The 17,110-nt window shown below is 47.3% G+C and overlaps 1 protein-coding gene across 2 annotated transcripts in view; it reads left to right on the top strand.

Annotated features, from left to right (window-relative positions):
• The window catches only part of WDR44 (WD repeat domain 44), a 616,515-nt gene that overhangs the window by 560,553 nt on the left and 38,852 nt on the right, over positions 1-17,110 (top strand). For both annotated transcript variants that reach the window (XM_085607883.1, XM_085607885.1), the window contains one exon: positions 14,461-14,598. In XM_085607883.1, coding sequence (XP_085464009.1) covers positions 14,461-14,598 — 138 coding nt within the window. The remainder of the gene's footprint in view (positions 1-14,460; positions 14,599-17,110) is intronic.

The raw sequence follows: 17,110 nt of genomic DNA on the forward strand, positions 1-17,110 counted from the left end.
TCTTTAAACCCCAGAGCTGATGAGATTACAGATCACAAATGGCAGTTACATCCAGAGGTGGCACAGGATGTCTTTCAGCAGTGGGGAGAACCTTGGCTCGATCTTTTTTTTTTTTTTAAATATCTTTATTGCGTTTTTTTTACCTCTTTGTTATTACATCAATTTCAAGAGTCAACGCACTTTGCGCAGTGGACAACAATAGCCATATTTTTTTCCATTGTTAGCATAAATCAGTGCATTATTGACTTACGGTTTCCAGTGTAAATTGCATTTACAATGTATGGGTATTCGTGCACATATCGGGTACCTTGGGCAACGGAAACCTATACATACTGTCGTCTCCAATCGAGAGTCGGATCATGCCTACCCAATGCCTCCTTATATATCTGTGGTTGTTTATAATTGAACATATCAATGTAAATAAAAGCACAATGTTCACATATCTCTAATCTATGCAATTACCACTTAAAGCCTCGCATATCAGACATCTATTTACTTTTTTTATATATAACCATATAAGCACATCTAATAAAAACTCCAACAAAAAGAAATACAAAATCTAAATAAGAGATATCGATTGCGCAAAAGTACATGCGGCTAATACGTAGAGTATCGTTGAGGCATAGCTGTGAGAAGTTGGCCTGATGTATGATGTCACTAGTTCTAGTGTACACCTTATATCAGTCCAAATACCCTTATGGTGATTGGTTGTAAAGTCAACCTTATAGACCAGCTATCCTAGTGGTAGCATGGACAAGAGCAGTCTTAGGCTAAACTCTGAATGGCATGTGAAGCCAGCTGTGATACCATATATAATCCCTTGAATACCAAATGAAAGGACACCACAACAGATATATATATAAAATAAAGTGTATTTATTCTAGTCAAACCCTCAGCACTCTTTATGAGATTAGAGGTAAGTACAACACAGTCTTATTTAAGCATACATTAAGTCACACAGGTAAGTAATACAGTTAGGCCCTAGGGGCCACGCAAACCATATACTAAGTAAGTGGTATAAGGACCACTGTCACGGAAATAGGATAGGCCTAGGCCTAGGGAATCGCTGGGGCTACACTACACTAGCAACAGTTAGGAAGTGGGAGGCCCACGGGATTCAGGTGCAGAGTGGAAACACTCACGCGTAATGCGTAAAAGTCGATAGAATTACTAGCAGTTAGAAATTAACAGTTTAAGGACACTTCTGAAGCAGCTAGAGAGTCGAGACTCGGAAACTAGACCTTAGGATAGTCACTACCCTTGTGAGCACCGAAGTACCCAAGTTACCTAGCCCACGGGCTGCGGGTGCATAGGGGTGAACTTGCGTCGGGTTTCGTCGTGGACTTCTATGGATGCCTGAAGGAAAGTTGCTGACAGGCAGTCAGTGAAGAGTGTCCGGTGGATCCCAAGGCTGGGATCAAGAAGAGAGGAGACCTGCAAGCAGAAGGGACAGAGTCAAGGTCACTAGCCAGTGACCACGTGGAACCAGGAAGGAACCAGGCGATGTCGTGAAGATTGCAGGTGAAGGTGAAGCTTGTCGCTGCAGCCACGAGGACCAGGGAACGTCGAGGACGACCAGGACCAGGAGGCGAGCTGTCCCACGAAGGCTCTTGCTGTCGGCGGCATCGAAGTTGGACTAGGACTCACCAAGCCTTGGCAAGCGGAACCCACGAAGAACGGAGGACTTGCTTCTGGTGCAGACCAGGAAGGTCTGGGGTGCTTCTCTTTTTCAAAGAAGCAGGAGCCAGTCTGGAGGAGCCAAACCAGCGGTGAAGATTACAGGATGCGTCGTCACAAAGGCCACTAGCCAGCGGGCAAGCAACCGGACAGACGCGGCAAGCAGGAAAATGCAGAAGGGCCCCACGCAGGACTCGTGGAGTGTGGGGGGCTGATCTTCGGTGCAGATGGTGCTTGGGGTTGGGGCTTCTCAATCCCCGGTGCACAACTTCGAGGGTGCCTCAGAAGCTGCGCTTGAAGATACTAGCCACTTTTCCCAGGTAGCCGGTCCCACGTCTCTCGTCGCCTCCACGGATCTCAGCTCGGATGTGGATCAGGGTCGGAGAAGTCTGGAAGTCAAGGCTCTGGTCGGGCTCTGCAGTCGGTCCCTCGTAGAACTTTAGCAAAGCAAAGGGTAGTCTCTTGATGGTGCCTGTTTGCACAGGGTAGCCACTCCTTGGCCACAAGGGAGATTCTTCAGTCTTCTTCTTTCGTCGAATGTCGAAGGTCCAGAGTTTCTGTTCAAGTTGCAGGTTCAGGATAATCTAATCTCCTGGGGCCCAGCTACCACTCTTATACTAATCTGGGGGGCTGGGTTACCTGCTAGGTCATGCCTTATGGGTGGGACCTGGGAGGGGGGTGGTTACACCCCCTTCCCTTTGTCCAGTTTCGCGCCAGGACTGGGGCTGGAGTGCCCCAGCACCGGTTTGAAATGGACTATGCATGGGACACCTTGTGTGCCCCAGGCATGTCTCATTCCTTTCAGCCCTCCCTGCCCCAATACACTTAAGTCTGTCTGGGGAGGTGCTAGCACCTCCCCAAGCAGGAAACCTATTGTCCAAGCCTCCCTTGCCGGGATCACTCCCAGCAGCAGGAGGTCAGACTTGTGTCTGTGGCAGCAGCATCCATTTTGTGATGCTTAGGCTTTGGTTAGAGTTAAACAGCAAAGTAGGATTTTAACATGTCTCTCCCTCTAGAAGGGAGGAATAATATCCTCATCACCAGAAATGGTATGGGGGTATTATTCCAAAGTGTTAGACACCTTACACGACATGTTTTGATAAAGCCAAACCATAGTTACCATAACCGTTTAAGATTATAAGGCACTTTAAGAGTATATGGTAGGCTATATCATAGAACAGCTATAAGGACATGGTTCCGAAAGCTGCAGACAGGCTCAGCTCATGCTAGAGCACCATCTCACATGTTACCAAGCACTCTGCCTCCAGGATTGTTAAGGCCTGCCATAGGAGTGACTGATAGGTACACATGTGTCTATATATAAGGGTAGATATAGGCATACTATATCTAAGCAAGGGGCGATTACACGACCTTGCCCCAGCTGAGTGATCAGCCAGTTGTGTCTGATGGGAAGGCCAGACCAGGGGTGGCATAATACATGCTGCAGCCCCTGGGAGGCCTAGGGTACACCTATGCCCTGGGTACCTAGGGTACACTGTACAGGGTCCAATAAGGTGATCCTTACCAATTGTGTATGTACCTAGGGTACATGGAGTCCATTTTAAAGAGAGAGCAGACAGCCTGAGACCCTGAATGGCAGGATCTCAGGCCAACTAAGTCGAAAAACCAGCTAGACACTAGGCAAAAAGTTGGGGGTAACCATAGTCAGATATCCACCTTCCTACAATAGCCACAGCTAAGCCTGCGTGTGGGTGGTGGGTGCGAGTTGCTGCTACTGTTGTATGCTCTGTTGTTTGGATATTAGTGTAGCGCACGGTAATTGTCATGTCTATGTGCTGTTCTGCAAGGAATGAGAGTTTCGTGTCTTAGCTGACCTCCAGCGTTTAAATATCCTGGGGTTGTGACATGTCTTTTACTAACTAGTGGTATAAAGGTACTAGCCTTAATTCGTTGGTGAAATGTCGACATAGTGGAATATCAGAGCGTGTACGGATTTTGAGCATATCATCCCAGGTATTTGCTATGGGATATTTCCGCAACCCTGCTGTTTCCTCCCTGTGTAGGGTAGTGCTCTCTGCCTGTGCCCAGACTTCCAATGATTTAACCCAGTGTGATGCTACCTGTGGGTCTGTGCATTTCCACCTCTTAGTTATCAGCCGCTTCGCCACTATTAGGCCCAGGTCCCAGAACCTAGAACTTACTTTGTTAATCTTGGTTCGCTTGTAATATCCCAGAATACAGACCTCCCATGTGGCCGGCACTTCGACATTTGTATATTTCGTGAGGGTATCTAATATTGTGCGCCAATAGGGTAAAAGTAGGCGGCAAGACCATAGCATATGTAGTATGTCAGCACCTGGAAGACGACATCTCGGGCATTCAGACGTGTTGATGTTGAAATACCTATTAATCTTATCTGGTGAAAGGTACGCCCTGTGTAGTATATAGGTTTGAATGAGTTTAAAGCGCGAATTGCGTGGTATGTGTGTGGCACTTGCTTGGACACACTCCCATTCCTTATCAGTCCAGGGATGGCCTCTGTCTGCGGTCCAATGCTCACGAAGACTCTGTAGTGGGCGCAATGCGTGAGTAAGATGAGCTTGTACTAACCAATGTACCACGTGTGACACCTCCCCCATTACGTGTAAGTATTGCAACAATTGATGTGCCGGTGGCTCATTAGTTAGATCTCCCCATGCGAGTGTCAACGTCCGTGTAATGGTTGCATACAGTAGGAACTGGCCTGCCGATAAGCCAGTATCTGCCGTCAGTGTCGCAAAAGGCAGTATGGTACCCTCTGCATATAAGTCTCCTAATGTCTCTATTCCTGCTTCAGACCAGGACACCAGTGCTGTATCACTTATAGAGCCTCTACCTCTGGGCGTCCCAATAATTGGCAGTACTGGGGCATAGGGGATCGTGCCTTTTGTAAGCTAAAGGCTTCTCTTATAACATCTGTGGGCTAATTCAATGTGTAGCTGCATCGGGCGGGGGATTTTCGCCAGTGGGTGAAACAGACTATAAACTTGGGCTTGCGTCCATAGCGTCTTGTCGGTCGCTGTGTCTGCCAGGTTTTTACCGCTTAACCATTTTGTAACCCATTGTAGCTGCGCCGCTAAATAATATAGTTCCAGGTGGGGAACTGCTAAACCTCCATTTACTGGTGGCGCATATAGTTTCTGCAGTGCTATCCTGGGCCGCCCTGTATTCCAAATTAGACTTCGGGTTAATCCCTCCAGTTCCCGAAACAGTTTCGCTGGGACATATATCGGGAGGTTTGCAAAATAGGACAATAACCTTGGTAGCACAATCATTTTAGTTAAGGTGATGCGGCTTATTACATTAAGCGGCAGAGTCTTCCAGAATTGCATCTGTGCTCTTATTGAGGATATGGCCCGCAGCAGGTTGCCCTCGAGTATGTCTACTGGTGACCTATAAACATATATACCCAGGTATCGGAACGTGGTGGGATACCAAGTCAACTCAATCCCATTAAAATTTATGTTTGTCATAGCCACATACTCGTTGAAAGAGTAGGCACCTGATTTAGCCCAGTTCACTCTGAGGCCTGACACCCCCTCAAAATTGCGGAACAACTCCGATATCGCCGGCGGTATGGCATGCAGGTCTCTTATGTACAGCAACAAGTCATCCGCATATAGGGACACCGTGTGATTCCATCACTTAAGGGGATGCCCCAATCTACTCCACCCTTGCCAAGGAGAGCTGCTAAAGGTTCCATGGCAAGAGAAAAAAGCAACGGGGACAGCGGGCACCCCTGTCTAGTTCCGCGTCTAACCCTAATTGTATCAGAGAGTAGCTTACCCGTTCGGACCCGAACTGTAGGACGTTGATACAGCAGCTGCACCAATTGTAAATATCCGTCTCCAAATCCGTATTTACGCAGGACCGCCGCTAGATAGGGCCATTCCAACGAATCAAAGGCCTTCTCTAGATCTAGTATCAAGCAGCCAGAGCGAGGCCAATTTGTTGTTGCATACTTTTGAATTCTAAATAGCCTGCGAATATTCAGGGAGGTGCACCTGGTTGGGACGAAACCATTTTGGTCCGCGTGTATCAGGGCCGGTATCAGCGGAGCTATCCTTTTAGCCAAGGTGAAAGCCAGAATTTTTGAATCCGTGTTTAACAGAGCCAGCGGGCCATAGGAGCCCAGTAGTTCAGGGTTTCTACCTGGTTTTAATAGAGATATCAGCGTGGCCTCATTCTGCGTGGGTGTAAGCGCAGAGCGCTCTAGGGCTGCGTCATAAACCCGCAGCAGTTCTGGTATTAATATATCCGAGTAGGCTTTGTAAAATTCAGCCGGTAGCCCATCTGGGCCCGGCGTTTTACCATTTGAGAGGGAAAAAATACTATCTCTTAACTCTTCCGACGACAGGGGAGCACCCAGTTCTTCCTGTTGGTGTTCCGTCAATTGCGGCAATGTTATGCCAGAGAGAAAATACCGTATGTCTACATCTGTGGACATCAAACAAGATCTGTACATCGTGGAATAGTGTTCCACAAAAGCACAGTGTATTTCACTTTGGGCATGTACCGTGACTCCGCTTGTATTTCGTATTAGTGTCACCGGCGAGATGGTGGCTTCCTGTTGTTTCAGCCAGGACAATAGCCTGCCAGGTTTGACCCCGATGCGGTGAGTGCGTGCTGAGTGTGCTGCATAATTTATATTCCGGAGCCGGTCTAGCAATCTGGAGTGTTCTTCTTTGTCTTGTTCCAGAGGCCTAATGTTACCCCCCAGTGCTTCTCCCTCTCTTCGAAGCAGGTCGGTTTCAATGCGTGTGAGGTCAGTTTCCAGCTGCTTCCGCATATCCGCCTGTGTGCTAAGGCAATCACCCCTAATGACTACTTTAAACGCATCCCATTCCACCTGAGGCGTCGTAGTGTGTCAGTATTGTCTTCAAAATACCGGGTGATGTTAGCTGCTAGTAAATTGCGAAATGGTGCATCCAATAGCAAATCGGGTTGCAGTCGCCAGGTTGGGATTGGCGGTTGAGGGTGTTCCCATAACATCTCTAAAATATGCGGGTTGTGGTCAGAATGTGTCCTACCCAGATAGTAAACTGCTGTTATATTGGGAAGTAACATATCCAAGAGCATATATCTGTCTAACCGTACATGTAAATCATGAGCACCAGAGTAAAAGGAATATACCCTGTCATGGGGATTACGGTGTCGCCAGGCATCCCTCAAATGCCACTGTTCTGCCCAGCTAGTTAATGCCTTCATGGCATGGTGTATGCTTGTACCTGGAAGTGGCGGGAAGGAACGATCCAATGATACGTCAAGTACGCTATTATAATCGCCTCCCAACAGCATAGGAATATCGTGCCACGGAGCCAGTATAGTCGACATAGTGACAAGAAAGATAGCCTGTTCTGTATTAGGAGCATATAGGGATGCAATCACAATTTGTCGTCCATCTAGCGCGCCCTTGATTACCACATATCTGCCCTCTGTATCTATTAATGCTTGTGTAAGTGTGAATGGAACCCCTGGCCTCACCCATATTAGCGCTCCTCGTGCAAAGGCCGAATAACCTGTTGCATACAACTGACCTCGCCAGCGGCGGTGCAATCGCGGAATTTCTGATTTGGCCAGGTGAGTCTCTTGTAGTAGGGCTATTTGTATATGATGGCGTTTAAGGTATGAATATATCTGATACCTGTGCGACGGTGAATGTATGCCTCTCACATTCCATGTGCCAATCTTAATGGATGACATAGACTTTGCAGTGTGTCAGATGGTTATGCGCCTTTGGCTCGATCTCTTTGCCACCTCTGAGAAAGAGCAATGTAAACACGGATGCATGCTGGAGTAGAGCTCAGGACTCTTGTGTAGCTTCATGCCTTAAATTCTCCTGCCCCAAGTTCTGAAGATTATCAGGAATACTGATCCCAAATCCTTCTAATGGCTCTAGATTGAGCCAGGAGAGTGTGGTATCTGGAACTAATGGGGATGGCCAGCTGTCCTTCCATCACCTGGGCATGTGACCTCTACACCTCCATGAGTGGAGATTTAGTAAATGAGGTGCTAATTTGAAAGCCATAGGCTTGAACAATTCGATCGGGAGCCCGTTCGGGCCCATCGCTTTGCCCGCACAAATGTCTTGAATTGCCTTATGAATCTCTTCAACCGATAAGTCAACTTCCAGCGCCTCTCCATCCTGTTCTGAGAGGCACGTAATTTCGATAGTAGCACGGAGTTGCCAGCACACGTCTGTTGGCGTCTTCTTGTAGCAGTTGCTTATAATCTTGCCTTTTTACGTTAAGCAGATGTTGAGTGTCAGGGACCGGGCCCGAGATATATCAACCTCAAGACTTAGGATCTCAGCTTCCAGCTCCAACACCCTACGACGGCGTTCAGCCTTGTGACCAGCCATCGCCGATAGTGCCCTCCCTTTGATCACTGTGCCATAAGCTCCCCAAAGTGTAATGGTTGATTGGACCGAGCCTATATTTTCCTCAAAATTGTAATCTGTATCTTTCCGCAAGGCGTCTCTAATATGTGGGATCTTGAGTGCCCAAGGTTGAATCCGTATCGGGCCAGGTTGAGGCGGGCGTTGCACTCCAAGGACCGTCAGCACCGGGGAATGATCCGACACCCCCGCGCCAAACACCCAGAGTTGGAAAAGTCATGTATGTGTTGTGCATGTGTGAATAGGTAGTCAATTCTTGATTGACTTCCGTGTACCCCGGACTGAAACGTAAAGTGTGTGTCATGGGGGTGCGACCACCTCCAAATATCTACCATCCCTAAGGCTTCAATAAAGTCCCGTAATGGGGAGCAGCGTGCTGAGTCACTTCTGGACGGTGATCTGTCTAGTTGACGGTCAATCGTCAGGTTGAAGTCGCCCCCCATTATCAGTGTGCCCACAGGCAGGTGAAGTAAAAGTGTCCCAACATCTGTCAATGTCAGTCGCTGTAGGCCTGGTAGAGCATACACAGAAACAACATTTAGGACTCTGCCCTCCCACATACCTGTGCAAGCTACATACCTGCCCTGTGGATCCGTTCAGGTATTCTGTATTATATATGGACAGCCTTTTCGAAGGAGGACCCCCTGCCCCCCTGGACTCCGTGGTGAAACCTGAGTGGACTACCATTGGATACCTCTTTCTGTCGCGGGCCATGCAAGAGTTACCAATTCAGTGAGCTTCCTATAGTAACACCAGGTCAAGCCCATGGCGGTGGACATACTGCAGCACAATACCTCTTTAATTTTGTCTCCTAACCCGTTGACATTCCAGGTTATAAGCTTAAGTCCCTGACCTTTAGCCATATTATCCCAGATATCGGAAGAACGGAATCCATGGAAGACATGTAGCCTCCCATGCTCTCCCCTACTGCCAACTGAGCGACCCCCGGAATTTCAGTGACCATCTCATAGTGTTGGAGATCTCCTGTTTTTAACCGTACATAGAAACCAACCAAGCTGTGCATACATAAGCAATCACTTTGTCTTGCTGCATAACACCCCCCAATAACAGCCCCCCAACAAAGTAACTAAACACCAGATTATCATCCCAATAAACGTACCCCCCTCCCTGCTTAACGGGACCAAAACCGCCCGCCACCCCCAACTTGCAGAGTGCCTGTCGCCCACCCATAAACAATTCCAGGGAACGTGAGTAACCCCAATCCCAATTTGCATAACTCTGTACAAACATTTCTCCACCCCCCGGCCTGACCCCCACTACAAAAGCAGCACACGATACAGAGGTGCAGTACGATCCTTGTTAAATGTCCCGTGGCACCCTCATTACCAATAGCAGTATGGTAACAATTTTCATAAGAAAACCATTCCTTCCCATAACAGCCCAACATGGTGAACGAGCACAGCAAACAGCAGCACAGTCGACTCAATCAAGTACTAGGGCAATCCCCAAATAGTGGACAAACCTCGTGACACAAGTATCAGGAATCTGATCGAGTATCCCCTCCCAGCACTAGACTTGTGCGATCCCAAGTTTGGGTGGCCATGGCACCAAGACCCTGCTCCATAAAGTTAGTGAGGGCATCAGGAGGACATTACAATCCCAAACAACCTTACCGACCATTGAATCAGCGCCCTCCCGTGAGTCCCTGGGAGTCAGTCAGAATGCGGAGGAGATCTTCTTTACTGGCGCCAGTCAGCATTGTCGTCTGCCGCTGAGAACGTCTTTTTCCCTTTCTTTTCGACCGTGCGCCATCCCTCAAGCCAGTCCCATGCCTCTTCAGGTCGAGTGAAGAACCACGATTTTCCATTCGTTCCACCTGAAGCTTGATGGGGAACATCATTGCATACTTGACTTCCTGGTCACGTAGGGCCCGCTTCACCTCCAGGAAACTGCGGCGCTGTCTCTGTACTTGCAATGTAAAATCTGGAAAGAACATGATCCTGCTGTTCTCCAGGGTAATTGGCAGGGCCGCCCTTGCCGTCTGTAAAATAACATTACGGTCTCGAAAGTTAAACACACGCGCCAGCAGTGGGCGAGGGGGTGCTCCAGGTTTCGGGGGCCTCCAGGCACTCGGTGACCTCTTTCAATCGTGAAGGATTTGGAGAGCCCTCTGGGTTGAAGATGCTTAAGGACCAGTTCCTCCACAAAAAGGTCTACCGCCTGTCCCTCCGCATGCTCCGGCACGCCAATAATGCGGACATTGTTCCGTCGCATTCGACCTTCGTAGTCGTCCAGCTGCAGGGCCATCGCCTCGTAGGAAGAGCGGTCAGTAAGTTGTTTCTTGAGCAGGGCGGTGTCAGTTACCAGTTCCTTGGCAGTGTTCTCTACTGTTCCAACCCTTTCTGTGATTTTCTTCATGTTCTCTGGAATCAGTGCCACATCCGTGGCCACTGTGTCGATCCGCACCTCAATGGAGGTCCTTATCGCCGTTATTGCGTCAAGTAGATCCTTATTCGACGGCTCCGCGGCGTCCCCCGGCATCACTGCCTCCGTGGGGCCTTCAGAATGCTGTTTCTGCCGGGCGAACTTCTCTAGCTTGGTCTGGGCCGTCGTCCGACTATTACGGCCGGTCGCCATTGATTACTGCCACGGAGACACCACAACTGGTCAAGGAGCCACTGCTACTCCCCGCCACCTGCGGTGAAGTCCTTCACCCAGCCTGTCTGCTTTCGCAAAAAGCACCCCACACAGTGGGGTATCTAACCGAGGCCGCCGGTCAGTGGCTGTAGACGGAAGGTCAACACACACCAGCTTCCAGGCCGTGGGCGGCCAGTCAAGGTTCAGGGCCCGATTCTCCCGGTCGTGGAAATCACCTCTTAGCCACAGTGCGTTTCACCTATGCCACGTGGCATGTAGGTCGCGCGGGGAGACAGCAGGCCCAGGGGCCCCTGGGGCAAGAGTCTCTACTTCGGGTACTTAGGGCACCCCAGAGCATCAGCGCCCCCACCATGTCCACCGCTCCAGGGCCAAGATGTTGCACCCTGGATGGGCAAAACTGTTCCCAGCACTCCAGGGCCCCGCAGCAGTACCCACCGGGTATCAGTGGATTGGCGGTAACCGGTCCCCTTCCAGCAACCACACCAGATCTTTTCAGCTTGTCTATTAGACCTGATGGTATGTCTATGGGGTAGCTAGATGGGCAATAGTGGAAATTGCCTCCAGTAGAAACGTGAATAAAATGTTTCTGTTAGGCCTCCAGCGGCAGAACCACGGAAAATTGCAGTGCAGTCCAAGGGCCACTTCCAGCCCTCTCACTCTGGCTCGGTATTGTCTGTTTCCACCGGTACCGCGGGGGCCACCACTATCTCCCCTTCAGCTTTCAGGCAAGTCCCAGTGTCTTAATGACGACCTACTGTAAATCACCTCTCCCTCTGGGCTTCACTGCACGCTGTGTCAAACGGTTCAGGGGGCCCTCAGCGCGTACCTTCAAGACGCTAGTAGCCGTCTTTAGCTCACTCCCCACGAACGCGTACAGTCATCAGGGCCGCCTCGGGTCTACACGCCCGTGTCATCAAAGTCCCTCACTTTCACTCACGACGGGGGCCGCCGCACCATCCACCTGGCCCCCTGTCACTCACCGGGCCACTGAGCATGATCTCCTCAGTCACCACGGCCCCGTCACTTTAGGCCTCAGCCGCGGTCTCGTGTGGCGCCTGATCGGCCCCACACCGCACTCCCGCGGGCAGGGTCACCCGCGAGGCCGCGGTCTCTGGAGCTCTCGCGGGGCAATGTCGCCGATCAAGTCCAAAATTATGCGAGCAGTAGTCGGGCACCACAAACTTATTCCGGCGGCACCAGGGCAGGAATCGGGCCAGCAGGGGCGAAGTTATCCAGGATAGTTTGGGAGAGGCGCTTCGGAGTAAAACTACCGAGTGGCCATTCCCGTCGGTGGTAAGCCACGCCCCTCCCATGAGTGGAGATTGAGCAGCGACAGTTTACTGCTTTTGATCTCCCTCCTGTGGTTGTGGATGTCAGTCTAGTGGCCAGGCTTCTATCTACAACATCTTTTTACACCAACACTGGGATAAGTTTGTCGTTTGGATTAGTTCCCACGATATAGACTCTCTGCAAGTGAAGTTGTTGTATGTTTTGGTTTATATGCTGTCTTTAGCCGGGCATGAACTTGGACGGATACTGTTAAAGATTGAGTGCCCTTTTGTGTTTTTTGTGTTTGCCAGTACAATCGTCCTCCTTTAAATCACCAGTTGTGATGCATTTTCTTAAAGGAATTGTTAATCTGTTCCCACCCAGACCTTTTGTGATTTTGAAGTGGGATAATCTGGGTTTTACATTCCTTGTGTGCCCCTTTTGAGCTGATGCACAGCTTTCCTTTGTGTCTCCAGACTCTTAAAACATTCCCATTGTGATAATGTAAGCACGTCACGCGAATGAACTGCAGGCTCTGTCCAGCCTCTACACCACTAATTTCCCCAGACATACTGGTGTTGACGACCAGAGCGGCATTTCAACGAAAGTTGTGACTCTTTCATGTCAGGCATTCCATCACTCTTCAGACATTCTTCACTTCGCCTCTTGAAAATGGAGAGACTGCATCGCTTTACCCCAAAAAAGCATTGAGTTTTTACTGTACTTGTACCAAAAGCCATCGGGTGGACGTTCAGCTCATCTTGGGGTTCTCTACGGCAAAGTAGGGTAAAGCAGTGTAGAAATGGACAATATTAAGAGTCCTCTGTATTAAGATTTGCTACACATTGGCCAAGAAGCAGCCTCCAGAAGGTTAGAGGGCTCTTTCGCACTTAGCCAAGACTGCTACCAATTCCTTAGCACTGATAGTACCTTTCTTAGACATCTGTCAGGCCGTGACATGGATGTCAGTTCACATGTCGACAAAGCACTATTGCTTAGTTAACCAGGTCCGGCGGGATAGGCGGTTTGCCCATTCCATCCTGCAGGACTTTTCGGTTTGAACCATTACACCGACCCACCACTTAGGAGGTGCTGTTTTGATATCTAATCACAAGGTGAGGAATCTGCAGTTACAAGTATCCATGAGAAGAACAAGTTACTTACCATTGGTAAGGCTCTTTCTGGTAGATACTCCATCATAATGCAGATTCCTCACTGCCCGCCGAGCCCCCTTTTCTTTAGAATGGTCTCTTTTTCAAACATAAAAAGGTCCCAATTTAGAGATCTGCACACTGACACATCTGATTAGTTAATGAGCTCAGTGTCAGAGAGTGCGGACAGAGTTGAGAAAGAATCTGAAGTCTGGGTACCGGGTGGTGCTTATATGTGCCTCTGATGTCTTTACTGGGACGACACCACCTACCTGTGCACAGGAGCAATGCTATGGAAAACCTTCTAATGTGGTCTGGCGCCTGGGGTGTTCACACAGTGACAACCTATTGTTATATAGTGTATCTACCAGAAAGAGTGTTACCGAAAGTAAGTAACTTGTTCTTTTATAGCACAAACCTATCCAAAAGGCAGAGGAGCATTAAGAAGCAAGCATAAAGTCAGCAAGTGATATGATAGCTGGAAAGTGGACCAGGGCCAGACTGGGAAACAAAACCGGCCCTGGCAAAGAGTTCGCCCCCACCGGGGGATTGGGGGTTCGGACGATTTTGTTACAGGGGCCGAGTTTGCACCTATGCTGCAAAAACGGCCCTGTAAAAAAAACGGCCTCAGGGGCCCAAAATCAGCCCTCAACCTGGCAGCCCACGTGGGAAACGCCCGGTGCCCGCTACGACCAGTCCAGCCCTGGAGTGGACTGTTAATACAATGGGATGTAGTATTCTTTCAAGAGGTGCATCTTCAGTTCTTTCCTAAATGTGAGCAGCATTGGGGTGATACTGATGGATATGGGGTTGTTGTTCCAGATCATGGGTGCATAGGTGGAAAAGGTCTGCTTCCCTTTATTTTCTTTTTTTACATTTCTAAGTCTACAGACTGATAGTGTCATGGCTGCAGGTGTACCAATGTATGTATGATGTCTTAGTGAATGCCTACACCCATTCTGGCTTACAGAGGCACCTTCATTTATTTGCCAGGCCTATTGGCATTATCAATGTGTGTTCCGCCATGTTTGCACAAGCACAGTTTCCTGACCTCAGGCCAAGATCAGTTACTTTTCGTTGGTAATATGGTGAAATGCTTTCGGACTACAGGGTGTTTTATTTTTCATATGTGTACTAAAATGCATTCTAGATTAATAAAATGTATTACGTTATTCATAATGTTCCCTTTTCTTTTGTTCTAAATTGGTGATTACATGCTTTTTACTGTACCTGTTCTAATAATGTGAAGTTCTGATTTAGATCACAAAACTGAGGTTTTATTCCATAGATTTACAAAATTTAATTGTTGGTTATTAACACACAAATCAATTCTTTATTCTGTTTTAGCACATAATGCAGTTGTCACATCTGCTATCTTTGCGCCAAACCCCAGTTTGATAGTGTCGCCAGAAATAGCAACTGAGAAACAACTGGAGGCTGACAGCAAGGGGGAACTAGATGAAGTATCAGACCCAATACCTTCAGGTGAGTGACACTAATGGAAAAGAGTCCTGTGGGTGCCTATGAACTGTAGCATTTATACCCTAAGGAATTATTTTATTATCATGAAGGATGCAGCATTTTCCTAGGGTTTAGTAAGTCACAATATACCTTTAAGAATAAGTTGACGATTATTGTAGCCATGTTGGTGTACAGTTTTAGATATTTTAGTTTTCAACCTTCATCACCTTTTTACCTGCATGTCGTGTTTCTTTTTTGGTTTACAATAAATCTGTACCTAGATCAAGCTTTTGCCTATATCAAACATTAGAATTTTCATTAAGATGTTGAGTTGGGAGCTGCCATTCAGTAGCAATGAATGTAGTGTGTAACTAATTGTACTGGTCCTTCTCAGTTGTCAGCTGGCCAATTATATTAGTTATGGTCCACTGTACAATAAATATTGTTGGAAAAAGCTCCTAAAGTTTTGTTGCTCTAATGCAGAACGTCATGGATCAAATTATGTGAAAGAAGACAAAAAGCATGTTTGTAATGTTATATTACCCTTAACATCTTCTTGTGAACCTCTACTTTGACCTGTTCACATTTCATTGACATTTTTGGGGATGAGGGTCATTGTTTCTTTATACTCACAAAAAATATCGGGATGTTGTCTGTTATTTCAATAACTAACCATGGTGTCGGTGTGGGGAAAGGGTAGGGCATTAGTCTTATAAAGATGAGAACCCTCACTCACCCAAAGGTGACATGCTTCATCATTGGGTTCCTCCTGCACACTGTGACCGCAAGGTTCACAGTGTGGGCTACAACTCTCCTGTGAGGTAGAGAAGCGTGAGGTGTTTTGTTTGTAAATCATCCAATGGAAGTCAGATTGAGGGGCAGAGTGCAAATAAAGTGAAAATTGTGTATTAAAACTAACTCAGAGAGACAAAATCTACTTTAATTGGTGTCCCCAATGGTTAGGGCTAAAAAAGCTAAGTGAATAGGGGTATGGACATGTTTCTGCCTTGGGCGACCTGTTGGTTCATGGCATTCATCAGGACCCACTTTTCGTTACTCCGCTATTCATGTGTAAAAATAATAATATGTAAGTGTAAGAAATACCATACTTAATTGTAATGGCATCAATCAGAGTGGTACCTGCTGGAGTATGGTCCACAGTCTGAAAAAGTATATATCTTCATTAGACGTAATAAATACTTGCTCCATTATATTTGTGTGCACACACACCAACGTGCCCCCCACCTCACAACACACGTGACAAAACATAATCAATGGTAATCAGTCATGCTTATGATTAAGCGTCTCACCACTTGGGTACTATTAATGTACCACCACCTTCCAGAGGTACTTTACTGATAGATCTCCAAAGTCTAAAGGTGTAAACATACAAACAAAAATAATGTCATAACATAGAAATTAAAATGAACACCACAGGACCTTACTTTCAACAACGCTGTCCCTAGATAGCATGGTTCATAGTCTTCCAAGCAGTGTCACTTTTTCTTTGACAATTCTGAAAGTGAGTGTCCTAATGCAACACTAATTGTCAGTAACCCGACTCATAATTTTTCACTATATCCTGTACATAGCTCACAATTTATTCTTTCTACTTCTCACAGTTTTTGAAAACGGAGGGAAAGAGAGTCATCGATTCTTGTCACATTAGAAATCGTGCCATAAATATCCTTAGCAAACACAGAGCTGGTCTTGTAGCTCACTCTTAGATCACAAGGCACGCTAAACAAAAAAGTTGCCAAATGTCTCAGAGACAAGTGTATTTAATATCTAAAAGCAACTGTTCAAATGGCTAAATCTGAGACCGGCAATAGCGTAGAACATTAAAGTTAAGGAGTGGCGACATACGTGTAGCCCATCGCGGAGAGCACCCCACGGACAAGCGTCCTCGCCACTCCATTACCGCAAAGTCCCTCGCCCTCATGTGTTACCTCATTCTCCGTGATATGTCTCCATTTCAGTAATGACCGAAGGGAAACATGAAGGGAAACCTTCCGATTTTAAAGTATACCTCCCGTAACGACTCGCGTCATACCCCGGAAATAGAATCTTTAACTTCCTAGTCCCGGTGGTCATGGGAACTATAGTTCTTAAAGTGGAGTAATCCAGGAAGTGTAATCCGGAAATAGAATCATTAACTTTCTGCTCCCGGTAGTCATTGGAACTATAGTTTTTTAATGTTTTTTAATGTTGAGTGATCCAGGGCGTACTCCGTATATAATTACGGGAGAGTTTACCGAGCAATGATCAAATCAGATAGTTATCCAACGTTACCCCTGGTCTGTAAAATCGAGGACCCTCAATGTTTGAATTCACATTTAATCAATGTCTACTTTCAAAGACTTTGTGGATAACGAATAACGATAAACAAAGTCTTACTATCTGTAGACTCCACCAACAGTCTCACCCATGTTTTAAAGAATTTGAATGAAATAAGACGATCCAGTGAAGTTCAAAATCACTGAACTTAAAAAAAGATCTGGAAAGATTTTCGTTGGAAAAGGTCTACCCCTCTACT

The sequence above is a fragment of the Triturus cristatus genome, chromosome 5_2, assembly GCF_964204655.1.
Source record: "Triturus cristatus chromosome 5_2, aTriCri1.1, whole genome shotgun sequence".
NCBI classification, from domain to species: Eukaryota; Metazoa; Chordata; class Amphibia; order Caudata; family Salamandridae; genus Triturus; species Triturus cristatus.